General features: G+C 39.3%; 1 protein-coding gene and 1 non-coding gene across 2 annotated transcripts; one reads left to right on the top strand and one right to left on the bottom strand.

Moving 5' to 3' along the window:
* Window positions 1–15,195: 15,195 nt before the first annotated feature.
* On the bottom strand, window positions 15,196–16,035 carry LOC127129422 (uncharacterized). The gene has a single exon (XM_051058609.1). The coding sequence runs from the start codon at window positions 16,033–16,035 to the stop codon at window positions 15,196–15,198; it is 840 nt and encodes a 279-aa protein (XP_050914566.1).
* A 1,084-nt stretch (window positions 16,036–17,119) lies between these two features.
* On the top strand, window positions 17,120–17,226 carry LOC127133657 (small nucleolar RNA R71). The gene has a single exon (XR_007807609.1). It is a non-coding gene; the product is annotated as a small nucleolar RNA R71 (small nucleolar RNA).
* The last annotated feature ends 3,456 nt before the right edge of the window (window positions 17,227–20,682 follow it).

Here is a 20,682-nt window from a genome sequence, read left to right as displayed (position 1 = left end):
GAGCAAGAGTGTTTTTCTTGTTGATGTTTCAGTATGATTTTTCCTCGTATATGTGTTACTGAAAATTGATTTTCAATCCTTTATATAGATCAGTTGAAGTAGTAGTTGAAACTGGTGGATATTGAGATGAAGTTACGCCATCACATAATTAGCTAATGCAGGATGACTTTTTCTTCTTGAAATGACTACTTACCACAAGTAGTATTTTCTTTATTGAGATTGGAGATTAACGTCTCTTTCTCAATTAGGAAATCCATTTGAAAATCTTTACTTGTCTTCAACGTTACTCTTTCATGATTAGCAAATCCATAATCAGAGTATTTGTGTTTCTGGAGAACCTTGGAATCTTGCTTCTGATGTTGATCTAAATAGATTCTTCAGATAGCGTTGTTCAGAGTCAGAGGTTCTAGGACTTACTTCTTGTTCAGATGCTTCTGATACTTGTTGTTTAGTTCAGAGTTAGACTTTCTTGAGCTTGTTTCTACTTCAGAGCTTCTGATCATTTGATAATATGCTTCTGATCTGATACTCTATCTGATGACATCATCAGATTTCTTACTTCTTTCTTTAGAACCCTGCACACTTAGAAACTTTTCGTTAGGGTGCCATTTTTGGTTTCATCCTTTGTTATCATCAAAATCAAGGAATCTGTTGTAGAACAATTTTTGTTCTTACAATCTCCCCCTTTTGATGATGACAAAACAACTTAAATTAGCAGATGAAACATGAATAAAATTAGATCAGATAGACAGAAGCTCCCCCTGAGATAATGCTAGGGAGTTCAGAAGTTCTTACCAGAGTTTCTTAAGTAAGGAGGTTTCTGAAGTTCTCTGCAATTTCTTAAGTCCAAGTTAGATAATTTTATTTATATGAAAAATATGTTGCAGAATGCTTAAGGTTTTAGACAATATTTTCATCAGAGCTAATAATTACTTCTCCCCCTTTTTGTCAGAATCAAAAAGACATAGTAAAAAAGTAAAGAGAAAATAAATAAAGAGAAAAACTTGAAATTCATAGATAGAAGCACAAAGGCAACAAACAAAACATCAGATTCAAAAGGAACAAGAAAAAACATCAGATTCAAAAGAAGACAGAAGCAAAAAAAATAGGCAAGCAAAATAAATCCAAAGTGCCTAAGGGTTCGGAGGCGGAGGCATTCTCTGAAGCAGCATTGCAAGCATATTCTGGATGTTGTTGTTGACAGTATCTTGCTTGTCCATTCTGGCCCGGAGTTCATTCTGATCTTGCTTGAGTTCTTTCAGAGTCTGAAGAACCATAGGGATCACTGAAGAGGACTCCCCCAGAGTCAGAGCCTGCTGAGCTTCAGCTTCTGCAGCAGCTTGAGCTTCTGCATCCGCCAGAGCCTTGGCTTCAGCTTCCTTTTGCCTTAGGATTTCAGCTTCCTTAGCAATTCTTTCCTCTTCTAGCCTTCTTGCTTCTTCTGCTTCTCTTGCAATTCTCTCTTCCTCTAGCCTTCTGGCTTCAGCCTCTCTGGCAAGTCTCTCCTGGAGTCTTGCCTCAGCATTTCTGATGTAGTCATTTCTGACTTGTTCAGATATGCTCTTCAGCCTAAAGGACTCAGATGTCATCCAGCCAATGACTCTGTTCCAGTGTGTCCTTACAGATTCAGGATCATCACTGATTTCAGAGTTAGTGACCAGAGAATCAACCTTTTGAGCTGAAGCCTCTGCAATCATAAAGATGGCTTCCTTAAGGGTAGGTTTAGAAAGCTCAGGTTCAGGTTCTGGTTCAGAGGTGTGAGGTGGAGAGTTTGGAGGGCTGAGATTTAAAGTGAGAGGTTCTGGTTCAGTTTCTGGTTCAGGTTGAGGTTCAGAAGATTGAGGTGAAGCGTAAAGAGGGTTTAAGTCTAAGGGTTCAGATTCTGCTTTAGGTGCAGCGGAGATGTTTGGTGGGGTGATATCAGAAGTGGGATGGTCAGAGGGTTGGTTTTCAGAAGGTATGGTGGTTGTTTGTTGTGGTGGAGGTGAAGTTACTTCAGATTGTGTTTGTGTTTGTTGTGAAGCAAGTCTATGAGCATAAAGTGTGGCTATGGTTGGGGATTCAGGATCAGAAAATGCAGGGTCAGAAGAGACAGAAACATAAGGTGGTGATTCTGGCATTGAGGATGATGAAGATGAAGTGCTTTGGTGAGTTTGTGCAGGTTTAGAGGGAGGTATGAAGGTGCGGGCTATATTTAGAACTGGTGTAGGTTGGGAGGTTCTGGTGATTGAGGGTGAAATATCAGAGGTGGTATAAATGGGTTGAGAGGAGAGAGGGTTAGAGGAAGCCATCATAAATTCAGAGGTAACAGGAGGAACAGACTTACCAGTTGAGATATTCAGAGGCGCTGAAGATTTGCTTCCAGAAGTTTCTCCGAGTCTGGCCTTCTTTGCCTGAGATGCTACCTTCTTTTCAGAAAGACCTCTCTTGTATCTGACGAAATCTTCTTCAGAATCCAGACAGTCATCGAGGCTGAAATCAGATACGTCAACACCTTCATCCAGCAGACGCTGAAGATAGATAGCAACAACATCTCTGGGTTCATTCTTGAAGAATCTGGCAAGGCCATGAGGCATCTTCCTCTGATCTTTCAAGCTATCCCAGGATATATCCAGAGTTGGCCTGACTTGAATTTTCTTTATTATCCCCATACTCTTGAGGTTTCTGGCATTCAGAGGCTTCCCCACATCTATTGCCAGATCATCCATCAGCTTGGTCTTTTCCAGCTCATCTACTAGTCCATGCTCAATGAAGACGTCAGATAACAATCTTCCCAGAGGAATGTAGGATCTGGGCTTCATATTGTTTCTGGTTTCTCTGACTGAATCTCTCAGATATCTGAAGAGGAGAACAGGGAGAGAGATCTTTATACCCTTCTGAATGCAGTACAGAATGCATTTCTAGTCTGCATTGATGTAATCAGAAGAGTTAGAGGCTGGACGATGGTGAATTGTTCCCAGAATAATCTTCAGCCACACTCTGAGGTTCTGGTGCAGCTCCTTGTTCTTAGAGGGGTTTCCTTCAACGTTGGGTTTGAAGATTGTTGGATTGATGACTTCAGTGATGCGTTTTGACCTAGGAGGAATGTTGTAAATCCTTTTTCCTCCACTTTGCTCCATGTTTAACAAGGAAGCAATAGACGCTTCAGTAATAACAATTTTCACCCCCAGAACATATGAGACGATGAAGTTGTCATCTGCATCTGCATGTCTCCAGAACTCCTTGACTAGAAGTGGGTAAATAGGACCATACAACCTTTGGAAATAGTTCTCCCACCCTTGTTGACGAAGTTCTCCAGTTAGATCAACGCCATTTCTTCTTAGATTGTCGAAATCAACCAACGATTCACACAGCACGTCCAAACCTTCAAAAGGAGTTGAAAGGTTGATATGGCGTTCTCGGTCAAGAACGTGGGGTTCTTTGTAGACAGGGGTGATGGTGACGCCTGTAACGGTTGGAGTTTGAGTGTTTGAGGTTTGGGGATTAGAACTTGATTCCATCTGTTGAGAGAAGTTAAAAACTTCTTGTTGTTGAGCATCCATGAAGAAGAAGAAGAAGATTGATGACGAACTTGCAGAGAATGCTTCGAAAGAGGGTTTAGGGTTTTAGAGTGAGTGAGAGTGATAAGTGTGAAAAGTGAGAGAAAGTGTTTATATACTCTAAGTAAACACATGCAAAACGACACACATTCCAGCGTTAGCACAAAAATCAAAATAGCACGTTTGAGGGGAAAAATGATTACAGCTAATAAATGAATGTCTAATCCCAACAGTACGCACACTGCTCTAGGAGATTTCAAACGTTCTGACCTTTGATTTCTTTTGACAGCTGTCTAGAAGTTCTAGGGTTAGACGCTTAGAGCTCCACGTGTTGATGTATCTGATCTTCAGGAATACCAAAGGATTGGTTTCTGAAGATTTCTAACTCAGATATCCTCTTAACTTGGTAGAAGTATCAGAGTCAGAGGCAGAAATACATTTGTTTACATCAGAGTCTCATTTTACTTTTTTCAGAGCCATACTTCATTCTGGGCAATTTTGAATGTTCAGATTTTTTAAGATAAAAAGAAATCTATCTTCAGCTAGAGGCTTAGTAAAGATATCTGCCCATTGATGTTCTGTATCAATGAACTTCAAAGTTACTATCCCTTTCTGAACATAGTCTCTGATAAAATGATGTTTTATTTCTATGTGTTTGGCTCTGGAATGTAGAATGGGATTCTTACTTAAACAAATAGCAGCAGTATTATCACAAAAGATAGGAATGTTACTCTCAAAGATTTGCAGATCTTCTAACTGATGCTTCATCCAGAGCATCTGAGTTGTGCACAGTGACGCTGAGATATATTCTGCTTCTGCAGTTGATAGAGCAATTGTTGATTGTCTTTTGCTAGCCCAGGATATCAGATTGTTTCCCAGAAGCTGGCAATTTCCAGAAGTGCTTTTTCATTCTATTCTATCTCCTGCATAATCTGCATCACAATAACCCGAGAGTCTATACTCTGATGTTTTCTCATACATCAGGCCCAGGTTAGGAGTTCCTTTCAGGTACTTAAGAATTCTCTTAACTGCTGTTAAATGAGATTCTCTAGGATCTGATTGGAATCTGGCACAAAGACAGACACTAAAAAGAATATCAGGACGAGTAGCAGTCAGATAGAGAAGGGAGCCTATCATACCTCGATAGAGCTTCTGACAAACCTTGTTGCTTACCTCTTCTTTTTCCAGAATGCAAGTTGGGTGCATGGGAGTTTTTGCAGAGTTGCATTCAGTCATGTCAAACTTCTTCAGAACGTCTTTAATATATTTACTTTGATGGACGTACGTGACTTCTGGAGTTTGATTAATTTTAATTCCCAGAAAGAACTTTAGTTCTTGCATTAAACTCATCTCAAATTCTGCCTGCATTAACTTAGAAAATTCTTGGCAAACAGAGATATTAGCAGAACCAAAAATAATATCATCAACATAAATCTGGCATATCATGAGATCATTATTAAGGTTTTTACAGAAGAGTGTAGAATCAACTTTCCCTCTGATAAAATTTTGTTCCAGAAGAAAATTGCTTAATCGTTCATACCAAGCTCTGGGAGCTTGTTTGAGTCCATATAAGGATTTCTTAAGTTTAAAAACATGTTCTGGAAAATTTGAGTTTTCAAAGCCTGGAGGTTGATTGACATACACTTCTTCTGAAATATAACCATTAAGAAATGCACTCTTGACATCCATTTGATATAATTTGATAGAGTGATTAATAGCAAAAGATACAAGAAGACGAATAGATTCTAACCTCGCGACTGGAGCAAAAGTTTCATTATAATCAATACCTTCTTGTTGACTATAACCTTGAGCTACCAGTCGTGCTTTGTTTCTGACAACTTCTCCTTTCTCGTTCAGCTTGTTTCTGAAAACCCATCTGGTTCCAATGACATGAGTGCCTCTGGGTTTAGGAACGAGATCCCAGACATCATTCTTTGAGAATTGATCCAATTCTTCTTGCATAGCTGCCACCCAGTCGTTATCCTGAAGTGCTTCATCATAAGACGTAGGCTCAATCAGAGACACTAGTCCCAGAGGAATATCTTCAGAGGTTCTGAAGGTAGATCTGGTTCTGACAGGTTCGTCCTTGTTTCCCAGAATCAAATCTTCAGATACATTGATACGACTTTTGACTTTCTTTGGGATTTCTGGAGATTTTATTTCTTCAGAGTTCTGAGTGACAGTTGCTTCTGGAGTTTTATCAGATTCTACAAGAGTGATTTCCAAATCTGCAAACTTTTCAACTAGCTTTGACTTTTCAGGGTCAAGCTTATCATCAAATCTGACATGAATTGATTCTTCCACAATTTTGGTTTCTGTGTTGTATACTCTATAGCCTTTAGAGCGTTCTGAGTATCCTAACATAATACCTTTTTGTGCTTTGGAATCAAACTTGTTCAGATGTTCTTTAGTATTTAATATAAAACAAGAACATCCAAAATGATGAAAATAAGAAATGTTTGGTTTTCTTCCTTTACACAGTTCATAGGGAGTCTTTTCTAGAATAGGTCTTATAGAGATTCTATTCTGAATGTAACACGCTGTATTTACAGCTTCTGCCCAAAAGTGCTTTGCTACATTAGTTTCATTGATCATGGTTCTGGCCATCTCTTGGAGTGTCCTATTCTTCCTCTCTACAACTCCATTTTGTTGTGGAGTTCTAGGGCAGGAGAAATCATGGGATATTCCATTAGAGTCAAATAATTCTTCAAAATCTTTGTTTTCAAATTCTCCACCATGATCACTTCTGACTCTAATAATTTTAGAGTCAAATTCTTTTTGCACTTTGGAACAGAAACTAGTGAATACAGAGTGAGACTCACTCTTGTGCTTAAGGAATTTTAACCATGTCCAGCGACTGTAATCATCTACAATGACTAGTCCATACTTCTTTCCATTAACTGATGCTGTTTTCACAGGACCAAATAAGTCAATGTGAAGAAGTTCCAGAGGCTTGGAGGTAGAAACAACATTTTTCTTTTTAAAAGATGTTTTTGAAAATTTTCCTTTCTGACAAGCTTCACACAGAGCATCTGAAGAAAACTTCAGTTTAGGTAGGCCTCTGACTAACTCGAGTTTAGTTAGCTGAGAAAGTTTCCTCATGCTAATGTGGCCCAAGCGTCTATGCCATACCCATTGCTCTTCGTGAACTGACATTAGACATTTAACATTTTGATCTTTTAAATCAGAAAGATTTATTTTGTAAATGTTGTTTTTCCTCTTGCCTGTGAAAAGGACAGAACCATCGTTCTGATTAATGGCTTTACATGTTTTTTGATTGAAGATTACATCATAACCGTTATCACTTAATTGACTTATGGATAACAAGTTATGCATTAATCCTTCTACATAAAGAACATCAGATATAGAGGGAAGAGTACCATTACCAATAGTTCCGGAGCCTCTGATCCTTCCTTTCTGATCTCCTCCGAAACCTACGAATCCAGCATCTTTAAGTTCCAGGCTTTGGAACATAGACTTTCTTCCCGTCATGTGTCGCGAGCATCCAGAGTCCAGGTACCATGACTGGTGTCTGAACTCTGCTGCATAGGATATCTCTTCAGATTCTTCATCTGAGCTGCTGGATGTGATAGCCATAAGTGCTACGTTGGCCTGTTCATCAGAGTCAGATTCTGATGATCCAGATTCACTATCGTCCCAGGTGGCCATCAGTCCTTTCTTTGTTCTGAAAGTGTTTTTCTTGAAGCTTTCTTTTCTAGGGTTGTCTTTCTTCAACTTGGGGCATTCATTTCTGTAATGACCTGTTTCTTTACATTCATAACAGGTAATATCTTTGTTAGCTTTACCTTTTGAAGTTGACTCTGATCGATCCCCTCTGGGTCTTGATCTTCCGAAGTTGTTGTTGTTCCTCTTTTTCCAGAGTTGCTTGACTCTTCTGGTTAGTAGGGACAACTCTTCTTCATCATCAGAGTCTTCTGGTTCAGAATCGTCCGTATCTTCAGCTTCTGCCTGGAGAGCTTTGGTTCTGTCAGGTTTCCGTCTTTCAGATCTGGACTTCAGCGCTACTGACTTGTTCTTTTTCTGAGGCTCATCCTCCTCTAGTTCTATCTCATGGCTTCTGAGAGAACTAACAAGTTCTTCAAGGCTGATATTGTTCAGATCCTTTGACAGCTTCAGAGCAGTAACCATAGGTCTCCATTTCTTTGGCAGACTTCTGACTATCTTTTTAACATGATCTGCAGTTGTGTATCCTTTGTCCAGCACCTTGAGACCTGCAATAAGAGTTTGGAATCTAGAAAACATAGCCTCTATAGCTTCATCATCTTCCATTTTGAAGGCTTCGTATTTCTGGATAAGTGCCAGAGCCTTTGTCTCTTTGACTTGAGAGTTTCCTTCATGAGTCATCCTCAGAGAGTCAAGTATATCTTTGGCTGTCTCTCTGTTGGTGATCTTTTCATATTCGTTGTATGATATAGCATTTAGAAGTATTGTTCTGGCCTTGTGGTGATTTTTGAAGACACGTTTATGATCTTCTGACATCTTACTTCTGGGAACTTCAGCTCCATTTAAGACTGGAGGTGTGTATCCATCTGTGACAATGTCCCAGAGGTCAGCGTCATAACCAAGAAAGAAACTTTCGATTCTATCTTTCCAGTAATCAAATTTTTCTCCATCAAAAACAGGAGGCTTGGCATTGTAAGAATCTCTTTCATTTGAGTGGGCCATTGTTTTTCTCGTACTGGATCTCTCTACACGGTTAAGTGTTTGATTAGAAAATCAATAACAGAGCCGGAGCTCTGATACCAACTGAAGGTGAGAAAAACAAGAAAGGGGGGGTTTGAATTGTTTGGAAAAATAAGCGCTTTTCAAAATGAAAATCACACAATGATTTTATACTGGTTCGCTTATAACACAAAGCTACTCCAGTCCACCCGGCCAAGGTGATTTCGCCTTCAACAAGGACTTAATCCACTAATCTTGAAAGATTACAAACAACGTCTAAGATAAAAATCTCTTAGCCCTCTCAAGTATACAGACTACACAGAGTCACTTGAGGAAATCAACAAACAATAGAAGAAGGATTTATGTAAACTAGAGTGCTTCTAAGAAAGCAAGTATTACAAAATTAAGAACAAGAGTTTTTCACGTAATAAGCAAAAGCTTTGTGAGATAGAGAGCAAGAGTGTTTTTCTTGTTGATGTTTCAGTATGATTTTTCCTCGTATATGTGTTACTGAAAATTGATTTTCAATCCTTTATATAGATCAGTTGAAGTAGTAGTTGAAACTGGTGGATATTGAGATGAAGTTACGCCATCACATAATTAGCTAATGCAGGATGACTTTTTCTTCTTGAAATGACTACTTACCACAAGTAGTATTTTCTTTATTGAGATTGGAGATTAACGTCTCTTTCTCAATTAGGAAATCCATTTGAAAATCTTTACTTGTCTTCAACGTTACTCTTTCATGATTAGCAAATCCATAATCAGAGTATTTGTGTTTCTGGAGAACCTTGGAATCTTGCTTCTGATGTTGATCTAAATAGATTCTTCAGATAGCGTTGTTCAGAGTCAGAGGTTCTAGGACTTACTTCTTGTTCAGATGCTTCTGATACTTGTTGTTTAGTTCAGAGTTAGACTTTCTTGAGCTTGTTTCTACTTCAGAGCTTCTGATCATTTGATAATATGCTTCTGATCTGATACTCTATCTGATGACATCATCAGATTTCTTACTTCTTTCTTTAGAACCCTGCACACTTAGAAACTTTTCGTTAGGGTGCCATTTTTGGTTTCATCCTTTGTTATCATCAAAATCAAGGAATCTGTTGTAGAACAATTTTTGTTCTTACAGAATGCCTAAAAGAGTTAGGACTTTTGGAGGGTGTGGAATGGATGCTAGCTGCCTCCAGCTTGACGCAGCTTTGTACCACACCGCAGCCAACCTACGAAGTGCTGACCCTGGAATTTCTAAGTTCCTACTTATACATCACTCCACCTGGAGCTACCCAATATCTCACCGGTGTAGCCACATTTAGAATGTTCGGCACAGAGTATTCCCTTAATCAAACCCAGATAGCGAGAATGCTTGGTTTCCGACATGGAGAAGGAATTCACTGCTGCATTCTAGAAGGATGTTCAGAGATAGCATTCCAAGTTTGGCACAACCTCACCAACATGAATGCAACGAGCCGGGATACGCTTAACGCAACTTATATCCACAACCCAGCCATTAGATACTTTCATCGAGTCTTAGGGCACACCGTTTTTGGAAGAGTCAACAACCACAAGGTAAACTCCAAGGAACTTTTCCTTCTCCACTGTGTGTTTGCCCAAATTGCATTCAATGTTACTCCGTTCCTACTAGCCAACATCCAGGCTGCTTGCATGAGAGGCATCCAGGCGTTATGTTATGGGGGAATTATCACCTCCATAGCATTAGGCTTGAACCTGGGAGATAGGCTAGCCAACTTACCAGCCCTGGAAGCAGAATTCCTCGACATCGACTATTGCCGTGCCTCACACCTAATCAAAGCAAGAGATGATGGGAAGTATCATCCAGTTGTCAGAAACAAGACAGTATGAAGCATCATCATGCCCAATAGGAACCGCACAGATCCAAGAGAAATGACAAATTGGACTTTTGATCTGGAAGCCCCCGAGCCAAATGATGGAAATCCTGGTAATGGTACAGATGAAGTCGAAGAGGAGCTTGACAGAGGCATGCCTCAACCACCTCAAGAGCACGCTGCAAAGAATTCTTCCCGAGGACGACGAAGAAGCAAACGAAGACCCGCCTCCATGGAAAACATCTACGCCGAGATGTTACGACACAACCAAATAATGGAAGACCGCCAAACAGAAATGATGCAAGCGATCCAGCAAATGCAGCAGGATCAGCACGATTATGCTCACTGGCATGATCAGGGGATGGTGGAACTTTCAGACCAGATAAGTGCCCTGACTGATCGCGTAGATGCCATCCAGGAATACACTCAACACGTAGGATTGGATCCTACCCAACGAGGAAGAGGTGAGCGCGCAAGAGTAAGAGTCAGAGCACGAAGAAGCCAGCCGCGTAATGACGAGCAGCGACTTTTGTTTCTTTCCTTTTTACTTTTGTATACGGTCGCATTGAGGATAATGCATTGTTTAAATGTGGGAGGAAATCCTTATCACTCCTTTACTTGTTTCTATTGCTAATATTTTCAGCCAATACAAAAAATTTTGCTTGTCCTTTTCAATCATTTATACATATTTTGGCATAACAATTTTTTTTTCCTTAAGATTAAATGCATACCCTACGAGTACATAGGTTGTCCCGCGGAGGATTTGTCAGGAAAACTGAGAAAGATCTAACAAGATTGATACCGTCCCGACACCCTATATCCCTTATTTCTACGAGATCAGTTTGAATAACCATTATACCGACACCTTAAGTCTCCATTCTAGATTAACCCCTAGTAGTTTATACTAGCAGTCAGCACCGTCTCAAGCGCAAACCACGTGGAAAGCCGATGAATATAAGTGTTTGATGCCTACAAATTAAGAAATTCCTTCATACTGTTGCTATCAAGAAAATTGATAAACGAACAATACAAAAAGTTGCAAAGCTATGCAAAAAGAAGGGATAGAAACCCTAGTTGGTTGGTCCAGAGGTACCTGGTACTGGACTCGGTAGGGCGAACTACGATTTGATCCCCCACAACCTTCAAAAATGGGATATATAAAGGGGTACCATACTAGTGTACCAGACCCCCGTGCTAAGAAAAGGATCAAAGTCACTAACCGGCTACTTCACTAAGTGCGTGCGGAGGCAAAGGGCTTAATGTGATTGCGCTAGAATGAAACCGGGTGAAATAGAGACAGAGACACTAGGTCGAGCTATAATAGCATGATTTGAACTGGCTTGTGTAAAGGGGAGATCTATGCTAAAGCTGAAAGCTCGTGTCGTCACAATATCTTTGGTGTTTTACTCAATATCGGACATCCTACTAATCCACCTGACAACCACGTACGAACAGGTAATGTATTCGCGTTTAATTTTGTTTTCAAATTGTGTTTGCTTGAGGACAAGCAAAGATTCAAGTTTAGGGGAGTTTGATAACGCGAAAACACATCAGATAATTTCCTTAATTTACACTCAAAGATCACACCATTTTGATTAATATCCCGATTATTGCGCAAGTATTCGTGTTGTCTTTGCAGGTATTTGAATCTCCACACACTAAAGAGCCAAATGAAGAAAAGGAAGAAAAAGAAGAAGAAACAGGTGAAAAAGCACAGAAAAACCAGAAAAACAGATCATGCAGATTTTGCTGATGTGACAACCGCCACACATTCATGACGCTCGTCACGACCCAGACTGTGACGACCGTCACAGGCCCATGACGAGCGTCACGCGGCCACAAAGTGCGCTTTGAAACAGTCAGCCACAACACCCATACGTGCCTAAATTTCCTCAACAAACTTATTCCCACGGATTCCTCACTCAAGACCAAGTCTTCCTTGATTTTCTCAATTACCAAGACCTAATGGACACTATATAAAGGACTCAAATGGGAAAAATTAAGGACGCCTACTTTGAGATTTACGCTCTGCAATTTAACTTTCAGCTTTCTAGCTTTCAGCATTTTTTCTTTCTTTCCAGCAACCTTGTTTCCGATGCCTTATTGTATTCGCCATTATTTTTATAGTTTCCCTTTTTCCAGTTAGTTTTCCAGTTAGCCATAGTAGTAGTTTCCTACACTGGGGAACTACTACACTTTATTTAATTTTAGTAGTAATTTGTATCGAAGAAGCAAAGCCTACCGACTTGTGGAGGACTGCTCAAGTACTCCAAGAATCGCTAACCTGTGTACTTCGATCTCCAGGTTTTTTTTGAATTATTATTATTATTGCCCATTTATTATTATAAGTATGTTTGCCGCAATGTTGATCTGTTTATGCCTTGCGTTTGCTTTAATTAATATGTCCGGCTAAACTACCGGTATCGGTATGTAGCAACTTAATTTGATGGGATTTAATAATAACCGGTGAAAACCCTTTTTCTCAAATAACCTTTTAGGCTGAAGTTTTTAATCTAAATTTAATTAACTTTATCACAAGAGCGTGAAAAGCTATTTAATACGGTTTTGTTACGAGAGTGGGAAATTAACTAAGGTGAGAACCAACAATCGCGAGAGCGTGAGGCTCGAGCTGGATAGTAAAAATTAGGCATTGAGTTTAAAAACAGCGAGAGCACTTTAAAAGCAATTAGAACTTATTTATTTTCAAAAAGTAATGTTGACTTCAAATGGGACAGCGAGAGCGTACATTCTGACTTAAAATTATAGGCCGAATCAATAACCACGAGAGTGTGAGATAAACTCTTTTAAATAAACATTTTCTACTGAGAGATATTTGGCATTTAAAATATTCACCGGTGACTTATCGAATCCCTGACAATTAATGCGCTGCATACTGATTCCTTCCATTTATTCTTTCTTAAAACCAAAAGTTCCCCTTAGATTTACTATATTACCCCCGAACTTCTACTAATCAATTCTCTTTGCTAAACATAGTGACGTTAGTAACACTAGTTTGACCATAAGTCCCTGTGGGATCGATATCTTTCAAAACTAAAGCGACTGGACTGTGCACTTGCAGTCAAGTACCCGACAGACTATATTTTATATATAGCTAGACGAACCATCAGAAATCTATACCCCAAACATTAAAGACTTATAACTCCAGGATACCTTTCAGTGACATCTCATCGCGTCTGGAGATGTTGTCAGTGCGTTGGCACCGGTCTCAATTTTTTATCGCGATGTGGACATCTTTCCATATATTAGGTCAAAAGAGGCCAAATTGTAGGATTTTCGCACAAGTCTTCGAGGTGCTTGCGTGCCCTCCATAGGATGCAGAGTGGTAGTGGGATATGATGTCATTTACTTCTGAGTCAGGGACACATCGATGGAAAATAACATCGTCTCCCCTTTTGAAAAGTAGTGGTTCATCCCAATAATAGTGTTTAAGATCGTGGAAAAATTTCTTCTTTTGTTGGTATGTTAGGTTTGGTGGAAGCACTTTAGCGGCTAGGTAGTTGACAAAGTCAGCATACCATGGCAGTGTGGTCTTGGTGCAAATATATTCCATAACTTCATTGGTTTCTGCATCATTATATATTAAAGAGCTTTCGATCGTTTCGCTTTCGACTTCTAATTGGGCTACAAGTCGATCGTAGGGGAAATCATCATTGATGGGCACTCTTTCAAGTTTTAGTTCCTCTATCCTAGATAGGTGATCTGCAACTACATTCTCGGTGTCTTTCTTGTCTTCGATCTCTATATTGAATTCTTGTAAGAGTAGGATCCATCTTAAAAGCCTTGGCTTAGCATCCTTCTCACTTAACAGGTACCTAATTGCGGCATGGTTGGTATAGACAATTATTTTTTCTCCCACTAAGTAGGAACAAAATTTATCTAAAGTGAACACAACGACTAGGACTTCTTTTTCTGTGGTGGGGTAGTTCATCTGCGCGTCGTCTAGGGTTCTACTTACGTAATAAATAGCATGAAGCTTTTTATCTTCTTTGTCTTAAGACTGGGCCAACAGCGTAATCACTAGTGTCACACATTATTTCGAATGACTTACTCCAATCAGGTGGTCTCATAATGGGTGATGAAATAAGAGCATTTTTTAGAGGTTCGAACGCTTTTAAGAATTTTTTGTCGAATATGAATTCAGCGTCTTTCATTAATAAACGTGTCAGTGGTTTTGTCATCTTAGAGAAATCCTTAATGAATCGTCGGTAGAAACCGTCTTGTCCTAAGAAACTGCGAATTTCTCTAACGGTATTCGGAGGTTGAAGATGTTCTATAATTTCAATTTTCGCTTTATCCACTTCAATTCCTCGATTGGATATGACATGCCCGAGTATAATTCCTTGTCGGACCATGAAATGGCATTTTTCCCAATTTAACACGAGATTTACCTTAACGCATCTCTCAAGTACCATTTCTAGGTTCGAAAGACATCCTTCAAAGCTTTGCCCAAAAACAGAGAAGTCATCCGTAAACACTTCAATCATGTCGTCTATAAAGTCAGTAAATATCGACATCATGCATCTCCGAAATGTTGCAGGGGCATTACACAATCCAAATGGCATTCGTCGATAGGCGAATGTACCATAAGGGCATGTGAAAGTAGTCTTTTCTTGGTCATCAGGATGGATAGGAATCTGAAAAAATCCTGAGTATCCGTCTAAATAGAAGAAGTGAGAATGTTTAGCTAGTCATTCAAGCATTTGATCAATGAAAGGTAATGGAAAGTGATCTTTACGAGTGTCTTTATTTAATTTCCTATAGTCTATGCATATTCTCCATCCAGTTTGAGTTCTTTTAGCAACAGATTCTCCCTTCTCATTACTAATAATGGTAACACCTCCCTTCTTTGGAACGACATGTATCAGGCTGACCCAGTTACTTTCGGATCTCGGGTATATGATTCATACTTCTAATAGCTTTTGTACCTCCCTTTTGACTACATCACTCAAGATGGGATTTACTCTTCTCTGATGCTCTCTAGAGGTTTTACAACCCTCCTCTAGCATAATTCGATGCATACATATAAAGGGGGTTATTCCTTTTAAGTCGAAGATGTTATAACCTAGAGTTGTTGGATATTTTCTTAAGACATGGAGTAATTTTTCGGTTTATATCTGTCCTAAGTCAGCGTTGACTATAACTGGTCTTTCAAGCTCGGTATCTAGGAATTCATACCTTATATCTTTGGGTAGTGTTTTAAGTTCTAATGAAGGTTTCTCGGGGCATGGTATTGGATTTGGGGTTAGTGCTAGACATTCTCTCATACTGTCATCTACGTATGCCTCATGACAATCATCATATTCTAATATAGAAGATGTTGGAATCTTTAGTACTTCAGTATACTTAAATGGTTCCTTCTCCATTTCTTTCACACATTCGTCTATGACGTCTAAGAGACAACATGAGTCATCTATAGCTGGTGCTTGTAGGAATTTAGCTAAGAGAAATTCAACTTTTTCTTCTCCGACTTTGAATGTCAGCCTTCCTTTCTTCACATCTATGATGGCTCCGGCTGTGGCTAAAAAGCGTCTTCCTAAAATAATAGGGATGTGGGAATCCTCCTTTATATCCATTATCACAAAGTCAGTATGAATATATAATTGTCCTATACGAACGAAAACGTTCTCTAGCATACCTACGGGAAATTTAACGGAACAGTCAGCTAGTAGTAGAGACATCTTTGTTGGTCTTAATTCTCCCAAATTGAATTTTTCGCACGTGGATAAGGGCATTAAACTAACACTGGCTCCTAAATCACATAGAGCTTTGTCTATGATAAACTTTCCGATTTCACATGGTATGGAAAAACTACCAGGGTCTTTCAGTTTATGAGGCATGTTATTTTGAATGATAGCGCTACATTCTACAGTAAGCATAACAATTTCATCATCTTCAATCTTTTTCTTGTTGGATAGAATCTCTGTAAGGAATTTAGCATATGAAGGCATTTGAGTAATGGCTTATGTGAATGGTATGGTTATGTTTAGTTGCTTCAAAAGTTCCATAAATTTCTTGAATTGTCCTTCATTTTTGGATTTAACAAGCCTTTGGGGATAAGGCACAAGTGGTTTGTATGGTGGTGGAGGCACATAAGGTGGTTCTTTATCTTTTGCCTCTTCGCTTTCGTCTTTCTTTCCATCATTGGTTGGTTCTTTTACTTTTTCGGGTCCTTTACCGAAATTTTGATACATGGCCGAGTTTTGAATTTTTGGGTCAGTTGGTTCATCTAGTTTTGTCCCAGTCCAAAGTGTGATAGCATTATCGTGGCCTTTTGGATTTGGTTGAGGTTGACCAGGAAATGATTCAGCTGGGGCTGCTACTGCTGCTTGTTTTTGGGCTACTTGAGAGATCTGGGTTTCTAACATCTTGTTATGGGTAGCCATAACATCAAACTTATTTGACAATTGTTTCATCAGTTCACTCGTATGAGCGTTTTGATTTGCAAATTCTTTATTTTATTGAGCTTGGGTATTTATAAAGTTTTCCATCATGATCTCCAAATTTGACTTTCTAGGTGATTGTGGAGCAATAGGGGCTCTTTTCTGATAGCCAGGTGGAATAGCAGGTGTCGGGTTTGGTGGAAACAAAGCATTGTTACTTTTATAGGAAAAGTTTGGATGGTTCCTCCAACTAGGATTGTAAGTGTTTGAATATGGGTTTCCTTGGGCATAGTTTACTTGGTCGGTGGGTACACCAGCCAATAACTGATAATCAGCATTAGTGTGCCAGTGGTTCCACATAATTCATAGTTTGGTGTTATAACATCTACGGTAGCTGCTGGTGGTACGACCAAGCTTTCAATCTTTTGAGTAAGCGCATCCACTTTAGCATTGATGCGGTTTATGCCATTGACTTCATACATTCCGCTTTTCGTAGTTTGTTTCTCTACAGCAGCACATTCTCCTCCCCATTAGAAATGATTTTGAGCCATAAGGTTTGTCCATTAGAGCACTGCCAGCGGCAACGCTTAAATTCATCTTGGTGTTATACAGCAGACCATTATAGAAAGTATGGATAATTAAGTATTCTTCAAGTCCATGGTGTGGACAGAGTCGCATCATGTCCTTGTATCTTTCCCAAGCATCGAAAAGAGATTCATTGTCTTTTTGCTTAAATCCATTGATTTGAGCTCTTAGCATAGCTGTTTTGCTGGGTGGAAAGTATCGGGCTAAGAAGACTTTCTTCAATTTATCCCATGTGGTTATTGAGTTTGAAGGTAGAGACTGAAGCCAAGCTCTAGCTCTAGCTCTTAAGAAAAAAGGGAAAAAAACGTAGTCTAATCTCTTCTTGACTGTCACCATTTGCTTTCAGTGTGTCTGTGTACTGCACAACTGGGCATGATCAGTGATAGAATCGTTACCTCTTGTGGCGATTCAAACCTTTGGTGCAGATCCCTTGTAACGATCAAAACCTTGGATACAAATCCACGGAGCGATCACGAACGTTGAACGATGACAACGTCTCTACTCAGTCCACACGAACGGGTTCCTTCAATCGCAATGCTAGCTGTTAGGAATGAAGGCTTTGAGTGAGAGAAAGAGAGATACGAAATTCCAACTCTTCAATTGTGTTGTATTCCCATACAATGCTTCTGCACAAGAGTTCTATTTATAGAACCACTTGTGTGGGCTTCAAGCCAAAAAGCCCACTTAAGTGTATTCTGGCCCATATCTCATAATATGCCAAAATCACTTAAGTATTTGGTACCTTACCATACTTCGTATTCTACTTAGATACACCGTACCTTACGATGTTCCTTAGTTGCTCTATCTCTCATCAATCCGTCCTTTGTGTGTGACCCTGTAGGTTTTCGTGACGTTGGCAATTATATTAAATCACACATTTAACATAATAAACAGTGAGCGGTATCTAGCAACACACCACTGCTACCCAAGACACGAAAATGTCATGTGATCTGACAAAACCTCCTGTGATAATAATTATGTGTATAATTACCCCTTTGCCTTTATGTCTATATTGAACACAAGGTATAGACCGTGTCATCCTTGTCCAGTTCAATATTGGGCCCATAGACATTTATCCTGTTACGCAGGATGGGCAAATTCCATCTAGGACACTCATGTCCCTCAGCATGCTTTGTGGAGTACCCATCAACTATCTTTATGGTTATCCAGTTACGGACAATGTTGGATCAGCAATAAAGCACTCGACTCTACATCTAGGATCCATAGTGGTTTCAGGTCGAAGAGTGGTATACACTATTATCACCATGAGAATAACTTATGACACTTTGCATAACTTTCTATATAGTATTCTCATAGTGGGTCAATCCGGTATAAATATTACTCCTAATATTCATACCTATGTTTAAGACTTGATAACTCTTTATCCATGATCCATGAGATGTGATCATCAGTCTACAAACATAATAGTCTTAATGCTTTAATGTTATCCCACTTCACACTAAAGCTCGACTACAGATACTTTAAGAATAGTGTCCTTATGTTTAATGTGCTCTCATGATTAAGTCACACTTAATACATTAAACAGACTATCTATTCCAGGGACTTTATTAATCAACCATAATAAAGAAAAAGCCTTTTATTTTTAATAAATAATTCGATACAAGTACCAAAAGTATTGGCCTCTAGGGCTTACACCAACAATCTCCCACTAGCACTAGAGCCAATCAGGCACACCCCGTATGCCCATTGATCTAGTATGGCCATCATGCTTCTGCTGCGCAAGAGGCTTTGTCAGTGGGTCAACTATATTGTCAAGTGTAGGTACTTTACATATTTTCACATCTCCTCTATCTATTATCTCTTGAATGAGATGATAACGCCTAAGTATGTGTTTGGATCGTTGGTGAGATCTAGGCTCCTTAGCTTGTGCGATAGCACCATTGTTATCATAATAGAGACCAATGGGATCCACAATGCTAGGGACTATGCCAAGTTAACTAATGAACATTTTGATCCAAACAACTTCCTTTGTTGCACTTGAGGCAGCAATATACTCGGCCTCGGTTGTAGAATCAGCAATTGTATCTTGCTTTGAACTTTTCTAACTCACAGCGCCACCATTTAAGCAAAACACATAACCATTGGAACCATTCATATTAAAGCGTCTCAGCACTTTGTCTATGTACTCTGACTTAGGCCAAGCATTTTGTGATCTATCTCTATAGATTTTGATTCCTAATATATAGGCTGCTTCACCTAGGTCCTTCATAGAAAAGCATTTCCCCAACCAAGACTTTACTTGTTGCAGGGTAGGGATATCGTTTCCAATGAGTAATATGTCATCTACATATAATACCAGGAACACGATCATGCTCCCACTAACCTTCTTGTAGACACAAGGCTCATCTTCGTTCTTGATGAATCCATATTGTTTTACTGTTTCATCAAAACGAAGATTCCATGAGTAGGTCACAGGCTCATCTTGATCCATGAGTAATACATCACCTTGATCTATTATGAGATATCCATATCTGTCAGGCAGGTGACGTATCCTGCTTGACCTACGCTGGTCTTGTTCTACTTGAGGTGGTTGCTCTTACACAACTATTTGTGTTTCCTGCTCTTATTCATCCATAGGTGTATCACTACCTTGTGATTCTTGAATTTCTTCAAGCTCTACTTTCCTCCCACTGATTCCTTTGGAATTAAAATCCTTTTCTAGGAAAACTCCAGTTCGAGCGACAAACACTTTGCCCTCAGAAGCATTGTAGAAGTAATACCCTCTTGTTTCTTTAGGATACCCCACAAATAAGCATTTGTCAGATTTGGGCTCAAGCTTAGTTGAAATTTGTCGTTTCACATAAACTTCGCAACCCCAAATCTTCATGTAAGACATATGTGGTTTCTTACCACTCCATATCTCATATGGTGTCTTTTCAACCTTTTGGATGGAACACGGTTAAGTGTATAAGCTGATGTCAATAGTGTATGTCCTCAAAAGGAGTTTGGAAGATCGGTGTGACTCATCATGGATCGGACCATGTCTAACAGGGTTCGATTTCTTCTCTCAGATACACCATTCCTTTGGGGTGTTCCAGGAGGAGTGAGTTGGGATAGGATCCCACACTCTTTTAGATGGTCATCAAACTCTAGGCTTAAATACTCACCACCTCGATCTGATCGAAGAGTTTTAATATTCTTACCTAGTTGGTTTTGTACTTCATTCTTGAATTCCTTGAACTTTTCAAAGGACTCTGATTTGTGTTTCATTAAATACACATAACCATATCTACTAAAATCATCAGTGAATATGATGAAGTACTGAAAACCTCCTCTGGCTGGTATGTTTAGTGGTCCACATACATCAGTATGTATGAGGGCCAAAAGATCATTAGCTCTTTCACCATTTACCGTGAATGGAGACTTTGTCATATTTCCAATTAAACAAGATTTGCATGTCTCATATGATTCATAATCAAAAGAGTCCAAGAGTCCATCTTTATGGAGTTTGGAAATGCGTTTCTCATTTATGTGGCCTAATCGACAATGCCAAAGGTAAGTTGGATTTAACTCATTAGGTTTCATCCTTTTAGTATTAATGTTATAAATAGGCATTTCAAGATCAAGGACATATAGTCCATTGTTCATTTGTGCAGTAGCATAGAATAT

Source organism: Lathyrus oleraceus, chromosome 3 (assembly GCF_024323335.1).
Source record: "Lathyrus oleraceus cultivar Zhongwan6 chromosome 3, CAAS_Psat_ZW6_1.0, whole genome shotgun sequence".
In the NCBI taxonomy this organism is placed as follows: Eukaryota; Viridiplantae; Streptophyta; class Magnoliopsida; order Fabales; family Fabaceae; genus Lathyrus; species Lathyrus oleraceus.
Note: the sequence above shows the minus strand (reverse complement) of the source record. Positions and strands in the feature narration are given on the sequence as shown.